The sequence below is a fragment of the Hermetia illucens genome, chromosome 4, assembly GCF_905115235.1.
Source record: "Hermetia illucens chromosome 4, iHerIll2.2.curated.20191125, whole genome shotgun sequence".
NCBI lineage: Eukaryota > Metazoa > Arthropoda > Insecta > Diptera > Stratiomyidae > Hermetia > Hermetia illucens.
This window is the reverse complement of record NC_051852.1, coordinates 130,832,116-130,849,870: the sequence shown is the minus strand read 5'-3', so window position 1 is coordinate 130,849,870 and position 17,755 is coordinate 130,832,116. Positions and strand designations below refer to the sequence as shown.

The 17,755-nt window shown below is 41.7% G+C and overlaps 2 protein-coding genes across 2 annotated transcripts in view; one reads left to right on the top strand and one right to left on the bottom strand.

Moving 5' to 3' along the window:
• The first annotated feature begins 377 nt into the window (after nt 1-377).
• Nucleotides 378-2,082, top strand: LOC119655674 (WASH complex subunit 1). The gene has a single exon (XM_038061663.1). The coding sequence runs from the start codon at nt 518-520 to the stop codon at nt 1,940-1,942; it is 1,425 nt and encodes a 474-aa protein (XP_037917591.1). The 5' UTR covers nt 378-517; the 3' UTR covers nt 1,943-2,082.
• A 7,864-nt stretch (nt 2,083-9,946) lies between these two features.
• Nucleotides 9,947-17,755, bottom strand: part of LOC119653856 (homeobox protein 5) — a 93,327-nt gene continuing 85,518 nt past the window's right edge. Inside the window, exons 3-4 of the mRNA XM_038058907.1 lie at nt 17,565-17,710; nt 9,947-10,268 (exon numbers count right to left, since the gene is read on the bottom strand). Coding sequence (XP_037914835.1) covers nt 10,146-10,268; nt 17,565-17,710 — 269 coding nt within the window. The 3' untranslated portion in view covers nt 9,947-10,145. The remainder of the gene's footprint in view (nt 10,269-17,564; nt 17,711-17,755) is intronic.

The window sequence follows — 17,755 nt, the reverse complement described above, 5'->3', positions numbered from 1 at the left end:
GCAGAAACGCACTGAAAAGTCCTGGCGGTACACTCAAAGTCACCCTCCTCTGGGTACACGTTCATGGGAACGTAGAGGGGAATGACCGGGCTGACGGATTGGCTAGACTGGACTCTGCTCTACCTGAAGCGTCCAGCTTCAGACTTTAGACTTATTTTGGGCCAATGTACTAGAATCCATGATCAAATCGCGGGGGCCCCGGAAACCGAAATCTCCCCGTTGTAGCTATATTGCTCTCTTCGCCATTTTAAGGACTGACTTTATCATTCGAATTGCACCGCACTCGACCATTCAAGAAAACTCCTCATTGTAAACAAGCCATCCATCCGCTCTTGTGCTACTGACACTTCTTTTGACATTCCAACTGACACCAGCTCTCATATGCGTTCCAATCAGCTGAGCGTGAGACTCCTCGTTATTGTTGTGTTCAATCGTGGGTGTGGGGAACGCCGGCGGTCCCTAAGGTTGTTTTCAGCATTTCCGAGAGAAACCACAAGGTTGCACCCTACTCCCCATCATGTATTCAGTGCCTATAGTTCCGCCCGACCTACGACACGAGGAGACAATAATCCAGTCGATCAATGCCCTGGACTACTTGCAAAAAACAATCGCTGACGTTTTCGATCGTGTCGATGCCCGTATCGAGCGAAACAATGTGAAAATTCGCCAGCTACAAAGTCGCATCGAGGCCGCCCACACTAGCATCAATAGTTTGGTCGGAATAAATAAAGCAATCAAAATTTTCTCACCCGCTAAATTCCCGGCAGCGCACGTATTCCAGGACATCCCTAAAACGTTCGGCCGCGTACATGACAAACCCAAATTCCAGGTGAATCGCGATTATAAAGTTTTGAGCAGTTTAGACCCAGTGGCCCATCGAAATATTCAGGACAAATTAGTATTCTATCACGTAAGGACTAGTATGCAGACGAAGAACTCGAAAATGGGTCGCGTAATGGACCAGAAACAAGGGCTGGGGAAAGTACCGCAGAATATCAAGTCAGTAAATAGTCTGCTACGCTTCAATACTATGGAGAATGTGTATCAAAAAGGCGGAATTGCGGAAAGCTCGCTGGGCAAAGCGGCTTCCTCCAAGAAGAGGGAGAAGCCATCTCACACCGGACAAAAGATTGAAGCTCCTCCGATATCCATGACGAACCGGATCGTCAGCGATAAAAAGCACAACTCTGGACTATTCTACACCCCAAAACTAAATGAGGCACCCGCATTGGACGTTCCCATGGATCTGCCAGATTTGCCGGGCATCGCCGACGATATCACCTTCAGTCAGGACGACCCTGAGCGCATCGCGCCATCGTTCTACATCGACAATCTTCCTGATCTTCCGGAGCCGGAAAACATACCACACGCCCAAAGTGATAAAACCGCGAGTGAATCTGAGAACATCGAGGCTCCGCCTATGTCCGCTCAACCACCGCCGCCTCCACCACCACCGGTCGCAGCAATTCAAGCTCCAAAAGCAGCAGTATCGCCTCCACCACCACCACCTCCTCCTGCACCCGTCCCGTCACCTTCCATACCCACTGCGACCCCGGCATCTCCGTCAACACCAGCCGCCGCAGAAATGGCCGATGCTCGCATGAATCTCATGGAAGCGATCCGCAAAACAGGGGGACTACGGGGCGCGAAATTAAGGACGGCGGCCGCTGCAGAGGTCAGCAAAACCAGTGAGCCCGAATCAAAGAAAACAGGATCGAAACCCAGCGGAGATCTGATGGCTGATTTGCATAATAAATTGCTGATGCGTAGAAAAGGGATCTCCGGAGCGAAGGACCAAAACCAGCCGTCCACCAGCAGTAGTAGTGGAAATGTAATGGATCGACTGTCTGCCCTGATCCCTCCGCCGCCACCTAAGACTGCTCCAGTTGCACAGAGTTCGGCCACAGACGGAAGCGACGAAAACGATGATTGGACCGACTGAAAGCATTAGGAACGTAGCGCGGAATTAAACAATTATTAAAAATAGAATAATATAACAGAAAGTGCCTTATTTCATCCCATTTAATTCTAAAATTCATTGAATAATCTTAATAATAAAATGTTGAATTTTTCACACTAGAATTCGGCGTTTGTTTTCAAAGAGCATTGAAATTGTAATTTGGCGAATTATCTTAGATTGCCTTCCATTTTTTATTATTGGCTATGTGTGATGCTTTAGCCTTTGCTCAGCAGGTTCGGTTCGTTGTCAATGAATACTATCAACGCAACTCGGATGAAGTAGCCTTTCACAACAGATATTCTTCCAAGCAACAATCAACGGCGCCTCGCAATATTAGAGAAGCTGCTGCGTTGAATTAGCGACGCGGTACCTATCATGGAAAAATTGGGGGGGTTGACGATGATGAAAAGCTTTTCGAGCAAAAGGGGAGAGCTATCCCAAAAACCTAAAAAGGTGGCGAAATTGACCGTGGGGATCCGCTCACAATTATCGAGGTTTCATCTGTGCTAGCCAGGCTCGGAAATGTCGAGGCTCCTTTGAATACTTCATTCCTCCACTTGTCATTGTACAAAAATTCCTGTGTCCTTTCCGATGCATGGGTCCTGCATTCCTCCGCGCGGTCTTAGAGGTTCCCACCCCGCCTTGGCATTCTCAGATTATTTTAGCGGAAGTCCTAGTGCCCCGTTTAATGTGAGCCTTGCAAGGTTAGAATGAAAAAGGGGAAAGTCCTCAAATTAAAGAGAATTTAGCTGAAATTCATGCTGAAAAATATATTCCCAACCATTAACCAAATAAATAATAAAAAGATACGATATTCGATTCAATCGCAAAAAGAAGGAAAACGAAACAAGACAACAGTGTTATAAGAAAGGAAAATCTTAAAAATAAAACTCTACCGTAGGGTTAATGTTATGTACTGCCACCATGCACCTTGGGACCTTTTTCTTAAAGTGAAGCAGTACTTTTAAGGTTTTCTGCTAGCTTCTCTAGCTTGTATACTTGTACGGGAAGCCCCCATTCTTATATGGGTTTTACCCCGTACTGTCACTGCTCCTAGACCAAATTAAAAGGAGAACGTTATCTAGAAGATAGTTCTTTATTAATTTTTTCTACTATGTACAACCATAACCTTTGGTTACATATAGATTTGCACAATCTGCAGTGGGTAAAAATCGATGTCTATATCTAAATGTCTTAGAACCCCCGGCTGATGAGTTCACGAGGTCCATTGGACGAAAGCGCTGCAACTACCCTCGGCTCGGGGACAACTGGAGTTGTTACGCCTTTCCTAAAATAAAGTCTCCGGTGTGCAGCCAGCAGAACTCTAACCTAAAGGGAGTCAGAATTGGCTTGGAACCAACTAATGACTTACCTGGCTAGTGTAGGAACTAAGACAACCACTTTTCCTTTCCTCGACTCGACTTTTTTTCAATTTTGTGTTTGCTAGAATCAGAAAAAAAACCGTAATTTCCGATTCTGCAATTGGGTATGAAAATCGCAAATCGAGTATCGTCGCAATAAAAACGCGGTTCATCAAAATGCAAGAAGTACATAAAAAATCCACAAACAAAAATAATTTCCCTTCGGCTTAGTTTGGGTCTACATATAGTCTAAATATATCGTTCGAATTTGACTTGGTTATAATTCGCACTCATGTCGTGTTTTGCAATACTTAAAGGAGCAATTACTAGCCATTACCACTCAAACAAATCAAGACAAAGCAGATTTTGCAATGCAAAAACTGTAAGCGTGTTGGTCACGCAGGGCCCAACTGCCACCTCGCATATCGCTGTGTCAAATGCGATAAGACTTACAGCCCTGGAGAACGCAACACAACGCCAGAGGAAGCCGTACTGCGTTAACTATGGCAGTCCCGACCGCTAATTACAAAAATTGTCCAGGGCTTTATCCGAGTCGCCGCCAAGCGGAACGCACCCAAACAAGCACCTTCAACCCTGAGAAAAATCCTCAATCCTAGTTTCACTAGACCAGCAGTTTCCTTCGCTAATGCTGTTCGCACCAACACGCAGTAAACTTACCAAAAAAAAAAACCAGCTTCCCTGTCAACACGCAAGAATTTGTTGGAAAATCACAACAATTTTTGAATATGTTCAATGCAATAATTGCTGTATTTTCGTCCAGTCATGGACATTAAAATGATCGAATGGAACATCAATTCGATTGTAGGTCGTGCCCGTAGACACGATTTTTCCTATGTGACACCAGGCTCCACTTCTGCTATAAACCTACTTTTCCGGGTTCAACTTGTTCAGAACCGACCGCCACAACCAAAACAATAACAACTTGGCCGGAGGTACTGCAATTCAAACTTCCAAGCACCCAAATCTTCCCTTCCGTCAACACATGTCTGTCCCTGGAAGTAACACTTGTTGCTATCGAAACACATTCTTCGATTATTTCTTTAATCTCCGTCTCCTGTCCCAAACAGTCCCTCGATACTGGTGGTTTCTCATATTTCTTCAACTTCTACGCGTCCCACCAATAAATCATGGCACATGATCATCGGAGGTGATATCAACGCCAAACATAGGTCCTGACTTGACACAGTCCACAACCCAAACGGCCTTCGACTATATGACTGGCTCACTACCGCTCCGATAGCCCCGGAATTCTAACATTTCAGTCCTGCCGTACCCAGTTATATTGGCCGTTACTCCCAATCACACTTTGACCACTTCCTTATAACAAATGACCGAAATCCAATCTCCCACCCTAATACATTCCCTTCCTCAAAATCCTTCCAGGCATCAGTGATCATGATGCGGTTGTACTTGAGATCCAACCTACGATCGTACTTCCCGCCCCAGTCACCGAAGTGTTCCTGACTACCAAAAAGCAAACTGGAGAAGTATTAACCAGTCACTCAAATTCTCCCTCTCGCAGACCCAAATCAGCGTCATCACACCCATCTCCAATGAAGCAATTGACGCAGCAGCCAATCAGTATACCAGCATCGCCAAAGAGGTGTGCAACGCTCCCTCAACAATAGAAACCTAATCTCTCTGCCCGAAGATCTCCTGGGGGATATCAAACTGAAAATAACCCTTCCGAAGAAGACTTTTCAGAAACAGATATGGCATCCACTGCCTCTTCCTGAAATACGAGATTTACGATTTCGATAATTCGATTCATCAGAGAATCCAAACTCTCTACGCTGAACACCTCCACGATCTTCTATCCAATATAGAGTTCAACCCGAAGACCTATCATGAACTGAAACAAACATGTCCCAGACTCGATAAAGGTAATACGCCAACGACCATCTTGCCCTAAAACATTTCACTACCTGAAAAAACAGAACAATTAGCCAACCATTTTCTAAAAGCCCATCAGACCACGCTTCACTTTCGCAGCGAAGAGGCAGAGGAGAAAGTTACCTCCTCCATCTCCTCTCTTCTCAATTCACCAGCATTTATTCCGCGATGCACCAACCTGCCTTCATTTCAAGGCTACCTAGCAGCCCCACCTCCCTCCGACAATGTCCCGAGCATCAAGTTCTGGAAGCCTAATCAAGTTGCAAAACTTATTAAGCTCTCCAAGAACAAAAAATCCACCGGGCTTGACGGTATCCCAAATATCGTCCTCAAAAAATACTCCGCCTCTCTCAGTCCCTTCCTGTCCATAATTTTCAACCATTGCATTCTCAAATGCGCATTTCCCTAGTATCAGGAATGTCAAAATAGTCCCTTTTCCCAAGAAAAACATTGATATCAGATAGCTACAGACTTATCTCAATCTTATCGTCAACCGCTAAAATCTTCCAGCGGGCCATCAAAACGATGATTGACGGACACTGCGAGGCTAATACCAACCATCGCCTACTTTCTTGACCTGAAAAAAGCCTTTAACTCTGTTTGGCAACACGGACTCATTGTTAAACTGGCAAGGTCATTCCGTTTCCACCCACAGCTCTGCAAACTTCTCAGCTTTTTCCATCATAGAAAAGTCCAGGTTTCTGTGCATCATCTATCTAAAACATACACTTGCCCCGCTGGCATTCCACAGGGATCGATACTCTCTGCCTAGATGGTGGCACTATTTACTGCAGACATCCCACCGCCTCCTGACGACCAGTTTCCTCAAGCCATCGTGGATTCCTCAGTGTTGGAGGCTTTTTGAATTTCCTCCGCTTAACATTTTCATTTTTCAGATTATCGATAAGCTTTCTTAATAAATAGATCAGGCATTCGATAGAGCCAAATGGCGAAGCCGATCACGACGAGCCGACCCCGCTTGTGAACGGGACAAAGGCTGAAGAAAAGAAGAAGAAGTTAAACTTTAACCTTCCTGTTAAGGATCGATTAATTCCAAGATTAAGTAACTTTACGTTAAGTCTTTAATAAAAAATGTGTTTTCATCGTGGCTATTTTCAGTCACACTGCTCCTAGAGCAGAACTGAGGCAGCATCGGATTAGTTGCCTCTAAATTGGACAAAAACCTTAGCCATCATTTTAAAAATTTGTGTATTTAGATCAAAAAGAGGCGCTCGTGGATCACAAATGTGGAACAAAGTGTCTTCGAAGTTGCACCGGTTCGACATCAACTTGATGCAGACTTAGACTCCCTCAAACAAAAATAATTAAATTTTAATGTTTTTAGATCCTCGTACGATCCCGACGCGCCATGTACAGGATACATGAAATTTTGAATACATCACGTGAGGAAATTGAAGTCTTCCAAGCTTGGCTAGTCCAGCTTCAATGGAGCAGCACTTAGGCTATAGTCAATTCGGTTCTCATTCCGATCATCTCCAATGCGTACGCTTCTTACAACTCAATCATCATCATCAACGGCACAACAACCGGTATCCGGTCTAGGCCTGCCTTAATAAGGAACTCCAGACATCCCGGTTTTGCGCCGAGGTCCACCAATTCGATATCCCTAATAGCTGTCTGGCGTCCTGACCTACGCCATCGCTCCATCTCAAGCAGGGTCTGCCTTGTCTTCTTTTTCTACCATAGATATTGCCCTTATAGACTTTTCGCGCTGGATCATCCTCATCTATACGGATTAAGTGACCCGCCCACCGTAACCTATTGAGCCGGATTTTATCAACAACCGGACGGTCATGGTATCGCTCATAGATTTTGTCGTTATTTGGGTTATCGGAATCGTCCATCTCCATATAGGGAGCCAAAAATTATTCGGAGGATTCTTCTGTTGAACGCGGCCAAAAGTTCGCAATTTTTCTTGCTAAGAACCCAAGTCTCCGAGGAATACATGAGGTGTGGCGAGATTGTACAGTAATAGCTTTGACCCTATGGTGAGACGTTTCGAGCGGAACAGTTTTTGTAAGCTGAAATATGCTCTGTTGGCTGACAACAACCGTGCATGGATTGCATCATCGTAGCTGTTATCGGTTGTGACTTTCGACCCTAGATAGGAGAAATTATCAACGGTCTCAAAGTTGTAGTCTCCTATCTTTATTCTTCCCGTTTGATCAGTACGGTTTGGTGTTGTTGGTTGGTTGATTTTTGTTGCTGACGTTGCCACCATATATTATGGCTTGCCTTCATTGATGTGCAGCACAAGATCTCGCGCCAATCACCGCCTGCTCGATCTGGATGAAGGCAGTTTGTACGTCTCGGGTCGTTTTTCCATGATGTCGATATCACCAGCATAGGCTAGTAGTTGGGTGGACTTAAAGAGGATCGTATCCCCCGCATTTACCTCAGCATCACGGTTCACTTTCTCTAGCGCCAAATTAAAGAGGATGCATGATAGGGCATCCCCTTGTGGGAGACTGTTGTTGATGTCGAATGGTCTTGAGAGTGATCCTGCTGCTTTTATCTGGCCACGCACATTGGTCAGGGTCAGCCTAGTCAGTCTTACCAATTTCGTCGGGATACCGAATTCTCCCATGGCCGTGTACACTTTTACCCTGGCTATGCTATCATAGGCGGCTTTAAAGTTGATGAAGAGATGGTGTTGCCCATATTCCAACAGTTTTTCCATCGCTTGCCGCACAGGGAAAATCTGATCTATTGCTGATTTGCCTGGAGTGGTATGAGCCAATAATATTTTGAGCGTATGGGGCAATCCGGCCTAGCAAGATAGTGGAAAATATCTTATATACGGTACTTAGCAACGTGATACTTCTATAATTGCTGCACTGTGTGATATCCCCCTCTTTATGTATGAGACAGATAATGCCTCTTTGCCAGTCGTCAGGCGTTGATTCGCTGTCCCACACCTTGAGCACAAGTTGATGAACCACTTGGTGTAATTGGTTGCCTCCATATTTAACCAATTCGGCAGTAATTCCATCGGCTCCTGGCGATTTATGATTTTTAAGCTGATGAATTGCACGGCCTGTTTCTTCCATATTTGGTGGTGGCCGCATTTGTCCGTCGTCTTCAGTTGGCGGAACCTCCCACTCGCCGATGTTCTGGCTGTTCAGTAGTTCACCAAAATACTCAACCCATCGCTCCAATATGCCCATTCTGTCGGAAATCAGATTTCCCTCTCCTCCTCTCCTTCCGAGAATGAGCATCGAGGTGTGTAAGGCTTCATCCTACTGACTTGTTGGTAAAACTTGTGCGCCTGGTGCGGTTGCTCCTTGTACTTTTCGAGTTCACAGCCCTGTTGGTTCTCCCAGGCTTTCTTTTTCCGTGTGTGAAGTCACTTCTCCGCTTGCCGTTCTCAATGTTATATGCTAAAATGATGGACAATACTATTTACAGTTTTTACTGAGGAAATTCTTCTTTTAATTCGTGGTCCCGTAGTTCTTATCTCTACATCTATCCTTCCATCAAAGATCCAACCTGAAGAGTTCTAAATACCAATACTACTCTATAACGCTGCAATGAAAATGTACCCATTTCACAAAAAAAAGCAGTTTTTCATTCAGAAATTACAAAAAATATCAAATTATATTTTATCATTAATATTTTTCTCCATCATTCAAATCAATCTTTGTATTAAATCAACATTATAAAGTCGATAATAATAGTAATATGTGTATGGCTGTAACTCTAATCGAATAACTTCTTAAAAAAAGAGGAAAAACAAAAACAAACATTGTTCATTCGTAATAGAAGAACGGAATAATTATAATTACATTAACAAGTTAAGTTTCGACATCATCATCAATTCTCACTTCTTCATTGCATCAGTTCTTCAACATCATCAAAATAGAAGGACCAAGCACGATCCACGCATGCCGATGATGCAGATCATACTGTCCTATGAATCCATAGTGCACTTTTGAAAGATACTAAGTAAATCTGAGAGTGCCCAAGGTAAATTAAAAAAAGTTAAAATCAAATTGTCGTAGCACAAGTTGCTATCAAATGTACGTATTAAGACATGGGTAAAATATGTAATGCATGTAAAAACTAGCTTAGAACTAAGTATGCGTGTTTAAAGCTGGTAGGGCTTCCAATTTCATTTTTATTTAGTTTTCACATAGCAAGTAATTGTCTCCAATCAAAATTATATATTTTCCTTTTTCGTTGAATCTAATTTTAATTGTTAGTTATATAATTTTAATTCTCTGTATATTCTACTCAGCTTCTTTTTGTTTTATTTTAAAAATCGTAGCTTTCTAATCTTGTTTTCAAAATTCTCCTTTCAAAGAAATTTATCAGTCATTGTGGTTATAATAAAAATATTTGTATCCTTTTTTGTATTGTTGTATATCACTTTAAATGTTTACTTTTAAGGTTTATATTTTGTATCTTAATAAAGGTAGATTTAACACACATTTCCTTCCAAAAATCTTTTTTATATCTGAAGGTGTGCTTTGCCGCAATATTACTTAATTGGACTTGTTTCATTTTCGAACGATTACTTTCGTGTGGGTTATTTTCTTAGTCGTCATTTCATCAATCGAACAAAATGGCGTAAAAGGATAACTCATTAGCAATTCAAAATACCAAAAATGCGCTGCTGTTTCGATTGTTATCTCATCATTTCACTTTTCTTTCTTCTGAATTTTATGCAGACAACAAATAGACAAACGCATTGAATGGTTTGTTTTTTCTTCACAAAACATTTTATTGTAAGTCTTAAAAATACTACAAAAATAAAGAAAATCAAAGTAACATTAAAAACTAATGAGATGAATGTATAAAATTATAAAAAAATGATCCACCGCCTGATGAGTGCGATGACTAACTTTAGCTCCTGGCGATACCTATGATTATATCTTTATTTCTATTCTTTAATTATTCTTATTGTTAAATCTTGGTCTTGGAAGATCACCGAAAATTGTATCACCGTGCACACTTTTAGCCAGTGCTTTGATGCTTGCTGCAATGTCGACCACACTGTGATCTTCGACGAGCTGGAAATATTGAAAAAATGAGACAAAGATTAGACCCGGAAATCATAATTGATTGGAGTAAAAGAAAAATAACTTGAGGATTAAACAAGAGATAGTATAATGACCAGAGTTGGTTGACCGCATCAATGACAATGGGACTGATAAAAAGTAAACAAGTTCCTAGATAAGAAGTAGACAAAAACACTCAGTTTTCATTCTCATAACATAATATCCAACGAAATGTATACCTCCACTGAAGGATAGATAAACTTTTCAGAAAAAAATATAAATTAAAAATTTGGCTTTCGTCTTAAGCGTAGACTTCCTGCGCCATTATGAATTAATTTATCTACACAACAAATACCTCATTGACCCATTAACCTCTCCTAAGCCATCAGAAAGAATCTCAACCTCACGTATTCGCGCTCGTCTTCAAAAATACCGCAACATCACTGCCGAGCGTAGTCTCTTTGGCCTCGTTAAGCAAGAGTTCAAGGAACTCTTTAAGCGGAGTATTTGTAGGTCTTCAGGCAGTTTTTGGTGCCCGTCAGGTCACATGGTCCCTTATGGCGAATGAAGACAAGACATATCCACAGCTACCGAATTTTCTCGACGTAGGACTTAGTCAGAGCATACCACTAAATCCCTGTAGCCCAGAAGATTTTCGAAAAACGACAATATGGACACCAGAGCTTCATTTACTCTATACTACAAATCCTGCACGTTGGGACGTGGTTGGACGTATATTTGGATGTTTTCTGGTTGCCTCTTCCTCTGAGTCTCAGTATTTAGAGCACTTCGAGCGCATTTCTTTGAGAAATGTAAATTCTTGCAGCCACAGATAAAATTCCTCGGCCACCTGATTACAAGTACCCTTGAAGGCATGGAACCGGCCCCAATCAAAGTACAAGCGATTTCGAGCTTCCCGCTTTCGAGAACTGTCACGGATCTGAGAAGATTCTTGGGCATATTGAAGTTCTTCGGCGGTTTATTGCCCATGGCCGTCCACCAGCAATCGATCCTTATCACTTACCTGTCTGTCCCGAAGACTCCAACCTGAATGCATGGTCCTCAGAAGCTGTCCAAACATTTGAAACTATCAAGCAGCAGCTGGTGGAAGCTATGCTACACTTTTGGCATTCCCTCAGTAAGATGTAATGTTTGTATTTTGCAGGCAGTTGAAGCCAGCTCAACGGAACTACAGCACTTACGATCGGGTATTATTAGCCACGCATCTTGCAACTAAATACTTCCGGGAATACTGGAAGCTAGGCCGTTCACAGTGTTTAAGGATTATAACCAACATACCTTTGTTTTGAAACAGAAGCCCGACAAATTGTCCTCTCGACAACTTTGGCACCTGAGGTTTTTCAGCTAGTACACTTGCGACGCTTTGTCTCGCGTTATAGAGGTCAAGATCAGACAGGAGGCCAAGGCCATATATTCCAGCCGATTTCCGTTAGAAAGTATTTAACGCCGTTCATGATCACCGCAAAACATTTCTGACCGCTCATCAACAAGGAAATTGGCAAGGGATCGCATACCAGAAGTGCGAAACTACTAAAGATGTGAAAAAAGAAATATGCGTATTCCCTCGATCCACCAAATGCTTCTACACAATCCATCTAGACTCGCACAATTTCAGGTACTGCTTCACAATCATTGATAGGTTTACGTAGGGGCCTGAGGCGATACCTCTGATAGACGTTTCCGCCCAATCTTGAGCCTAAGCCCTCTGTGATTCCAAGCTTCAGTGTGCCGATAATTATAATCACCGACCAGAGAATGCAATTCGAATTCTCCGTCTTCGGAGTTAGACGAAACCCGCGCTTCAATGGGGTGCTTCAAAGATGGCATGGCGACTCTTCTTACCTTACCTTCTTAACACAAATCCTGTCACTAGTTCTACATTGCTTCCGTCGAGCTAATCGCAAAGAATTTGCTGAAACTCCCACGGAGCTGGTATATAATAAGAACCTGAGACTATCCCGAGACCCTGTACTCGACATTAGATCGAGTCTTACACCTCCGGATTGTTGCATCTACTCAAGGACGCGAAGCAGAAGCTTAAGCCGCCGCCAACGACTTAAAAAAAAAACCTGGCCGATATGCCCAGAGATCTCGATTCGTGCACACCGTTTTGATTTGGGGCCGAGCTGAGAGAGCCATGCGTCTGTATCTTTTCCCTTTAGTTCCACCTGGGGGTGGAGTGCTATGGCGGAGCGAGGAATTTGCACGACGAAAGAACTTAATTATGAGCGCTCTGGAAGGGTAAATTGCCGGGGCTCTAAAAAAATTGTAGTTGTGACAGTCAGTCCTTAATCGTTTTTTTTCGCATTATTACAAAACACACCACGTTACATAACGAGATAGGGAATGAGCTATTGTGGAAGGAAAACTTCGACCAACCTCCTCCGTATTTCCTCTATTCAGCTGCCGATTAAAGAATATTTTTTTTCATCATCAATTTAAAGTTAGAATAAAAAAATGACTTCAACCCAAAGACAAAGGAGGGTATTACCAATAGAAATCTTTTCAGTTCCTAACTGAAACGGCCCTTTCCTTCAGAGATTTCTGCAAGGCAATCATAGGTGAAACAGAACATTTCCAGACAAACATGACAATCAAGTGTTTGCTTCGTAAGATAAATAAGGTGATAAACTAATGATTGACAAGAATTGTTGCTCCTAATACCATTAAGTGCGAGTGTTCTTATCGGTATTGAAGCAGAAAAAGCGTCATTTGTGATCACCCCTAATATTCGAAACATATATTCACCGTTTTTGATTAAACAGGTTAATCACTCATACCTCACTTTTTAGACGAATTCAGATAACAGGATCTTGCCATAAAATTAATGTAACTTGAAATAGGGATAACCCAATTGTATTGATTGTCGAAAGACATTGACGGGCTGATGCCCCAAACTACCTTCATGTGTGGTATGTCTTGTAAAAATTATTCATTAAAGAAAAAAAAAAACAAGTAGACATTAGTCCAGTGGCATGATTTACACTCTATCATGGGTCTTCCTTGAACTAACTACGGAAGCTCGTTACGGGCTAAGTCCAAAATGGAGACTCCGGTACTCTAACGCGCAAAACTGTAGAACATAAGAGGCGGAAGGGTTAGCATTTCCCCAAATGTAAAAGAACCGAAAAACCGTCTGTTAAATAGGCATTCATCCGATGCAGGACGTCTACGAATCATCTGACCCCTAATCGGGAATGCTGCATTCTGATTGTAGTGAAAATTAGAAACGCTTTTTCCCATGTCAACCCATATATACATATAGTTGCCATTCACTTCTTAATAGGACATAGTCAACCACACATACTCGTCATTTTACTCGGTTTAGCTTCCACTTCTCCAGGATTTCCAGAGATGTTTGTACTCCTCCACTATTGCGTACCATGCGCTCCTGGGACGACCAACTTGTCGGCCATCTTGGGATAGTGGATTCCGCTGCATGTTGTAGCCGGTGATTGTCGTCTTTCCTTAATATGTGAGCTATCCACTGCCACTTCCACCTTCTCGTCAACATGACTACAAGCAACTGGTCTGAATCAGTGAGAGAGCAAACAGCTACCACCAACGTAATGGAGATGTTGAATAAAGATTCATTCACGCAAATTTTTTAGTTCTGAACAACGGAAAATCTCTCAACTCGAATATCACTCCGCCACAGCACCCCGTCCTCAGCTGAAGCCAAAGAGATTCGGCGAGAAAATCCGTGGCGTGGCCAAAGAAGCTAACTGGCGGACGTCAAAATGGACACGATACTTAATTTTCCTATCAGTGTCGTCTGCACCTGGAAGAAAGACTTCAGCCTGCCTAAGGAAATTATCTTGGGCTTGCCCCCAACAACCAGTCTGATCAGCAGGGCTGGCAGCAAACTCTTCGTGGGCGGCTGTGCGGAAGACAAGCAGGAGGAAAAGCAAAATCTGCGACTAGGAAGGATCACCGCATGCCATGACAGCGACTTTCAGCATCTGATGCCAATGTTCCAGCACCCCATTCGATTGCGGATGGTATACAGTTCTCCGATGACGTTTGAAATCTAAAGAAAGAGCAGATTCGAACTGCATTCCCTCAGCACATGACTGTGCTCTGTAATGTCCTTCAAAGGTCTTGCCTCAAGCTAAGCGTAAACCGACTAATGATCTTAAAGCAAAAATTGTAGCGGTGCGAGTTTCACAAATGGCCTACAGTGTCTAGATTTATGGTGTGGAAGCGCTTTGTTGACCTAGGGAATACACCCATTTCCTTCTTAGCATGCTTGGTGATCTTACACTTCGGGCATACGATACACTCTCTGATCCAATAATTAAGATCCTTGTTCATGGACGGCCAGAAATATTTGTTAGCGACTAAACGATTCATTATCCGAATGCAAGCGTGCGCCAAATTGTGCCCTCAGTGAAATACTTTCAGACAGAAAGCTCCCGGGATATATGGCATAGGTCCCTTTTCGTATATCTCGCAACAGATAAAGGAAGGTGAGCCGAAGATAGGGGACTTCTTGGACGTGTATTTCGAGACTGAGCTGCAGCAATTTCCGAAAAATCGACCGTAATTGAGAGGTTGACCTCTGAGATCCGGAACAAAGGGTCAACGACTAAGTTGTCTTTATCGTTCACACATGTTCAATGTTCGAAATAAATTGGCCTTTTGTCGGGCTTTGTGTGAGGCTTATGGTTCGTGAAGACGAACCTGGCTTCAAGAAAAAAAACATTCATGGTCAGCAAGGACGAATTCTTCATTAGTGATTCTCACTTTGTGGAAAAATATGATTGAACATCATCCTCATTTTGAATATTTGCAAGCGGTTCTCCAGTTCGGTAGCTAGCACCATTCTATTGAATATTTTCTATTTTCGGGGTTGTACGGATAATTTCCAAGGGCTCCTCTGGTAATGAAAGCAAAGAACTAATGCCGGTCACACATGTCGATGTAATCGCCATTGGTGTGAAAACATCTTGCTCTTTGTTCATCTATTAAGACATGCAACACAAAACTTAACAAATCCTGCGCCTATCCAAATCTGCGTGGATGTTGATTTTGCTATTAATTGTAGAGTCAACCGCTGATTTTTTGCTAATAATACTCGCACATTTTCAATGTTTTCAGGTATCCTGGAAGCAAAGCATACTATTGTCTCATTACGCCATGGCTTTACAACGCTATGCTCGTAACACTCTATTGAAATAAATGCAGCAACAAGAGGTAATTAATTACAACAATAATTAACAATGCCTTAATCCAAACACCAGCTTTCAATTGCGGAGAATCGTGAGTAGGAAAATTTACTTTTTTTGGAGTGGCTCAGTTAGTTTTTACTGTATATACTTGAAAAGAATATTGACTTTTATTCCTGCAGAACAGGAGAAATGATACCTTAAGTTCCAAGATTTCGAATTTATTTGGCCGATTTTCTTGATTCTTGTATCTGCACCATATTCTTCATAATCTGTACCAAAGTGGCCCCGGCTGAACATAGTGTTTATCCATCTGACGATTCACTAATGAAGCCATAGCGCTCGCGTGTTAACTTGTTTTTGTTAGCTACATAAGAAAACATATTCCCTGATTCCTGAACTAGAGTCAGTAATCCTACTTTTGCTGTGACCTGCACCAGAAGCGATAAGAGAATTCTTGATTTCTACTTGCTGAAACCACTAGAATGGAGTTTGCATCGGCTGCTGCAATTCGGATAAAAACGAACAGCTCCGTAGTTATTTCATGTCTTTTTGTGGAGGAAGGTATGGGCTTTTGATGTTTTCGAATGTGCCTAAAAAATGACACCTTTACCTGCCTGCGCGAATACTTCAATATTCGCTTTCATAGAAAATAGAGGAACTTAAACCACAAATGGCCAATTTCCGAATAATTGGAAGGAAAAAAACTATTAGGTGATGTGGGTAGCATCATCGGAAAATTTTGAGTGGGAACAAACATTCACCTCAACATTTCTTAGTCAGAAAAAGACTGTTTTTGCTGGTTCAAATGCTTAAATCTGAATCAATATACATTTGTAAGAAAAAACTAATTCACTTTTATTTAAAACAATGTCATTCTGTTTATCAAGAATCGGAAAACCCCAAATGATAAGCAAATTATATTTACTAGCCAGATAAAGTCAATAAAAAACATTTGATTTTATTGCTAAGTAATAAAATAAACAAAACGGGAACATTTGGGCCCATAGATTGAGATAAGTCGCTGTACAAATTTTGATCATATTTTGTTTGAATTGATCCCGTTTAATTGTATAAACTTTGGAAGTCGAAACGTTTTAGACTTAAAAATTTGAGGCAAAAGGCTCAATGAGCGGCTCCAAACAAAGAAGAAATGTTTTGTTTCCCGCAAAAAGAAAAATTAATTCCCTAATATGGATGAGATACCACAAACTGGAGAATGGATGGGGATATAAATCCAAAGCCAGGAAACAAAATGATTTGTGAGTCCTTCCTGTAATTGTTCTCTCAAAAACAGTTTCACTAAATCATTTGGGAATGCATATTAAATGACTCATGAATACACAGAGAATGAAATTCCAGTCAATTTTCCCATGCGATGATGCTATAACATTCGCGGCATCTGTCAACATCTTACAAAATATTTACCAAGCCAACAATACAACACCAGTGAAGTTTCATAACTTCTTGTATTTTCGGCTCCAACCATACCAACCACCCTTTCGCAAGACACCCAAAAAGACAGTTAAAAAAACTTCATATGTGCTGCATTCACGATAAACAACATTTTGGGACGATATCTCAAAAATATTTACATTGCACGGTGACTGATTAAAGAAAAAAGTTAACACTTTCATTTGCCCCATTTTATTTCTCGATCGAATGATTAATTCGATAATGGCTTGTCACAGGAGAAAATGATAAATTGGGAACCAAGAGAATAATGTTTACACGACATTTTCGCGAAAAATTTTTCCATTCCAATCAATTTTCCGGGTTTGTGTTTGTTTCAAATTGAGCAGCAAAATTTCTCTCCTGCTGAGTTGAAAATAACATGAACGGAAAATTATGAGGAAATATACATAACATTTCTTGGATAACAAAGAATGTATCCTTTTGGATTGCTGCCAAACATTATACCACGCGCAGCGTGTTTGATATGTGAAAATTGTAATGTGTTTAATGATGTCAAAAATAGTATAGAAGATTCTTATAGTTTGGAATTCTTCGGTCAACTTAGATGAAGACTCATTTCCTCTGATGATTAGTTTTTACTTAGATTTTGATTAGTCACTCAAGTTTTCTAAGTTTATCTATTTGTTTTATATTTTAAACTTACATCTGAATCTTGATCCTCAAAAGAATTCATTTTAGGATTTTTGGCCACACATGTGATGGGCACAGGTAAACTCCTTGCGATGCTTGATCCGGTTTGATGGCCAGACATTCTTGGTATTTGTATTCCTTGCAGTTCCGTTAACGCATCTGAAATGATATTCAAAAATGGGTAAGCACATGAGTGAAAGACGG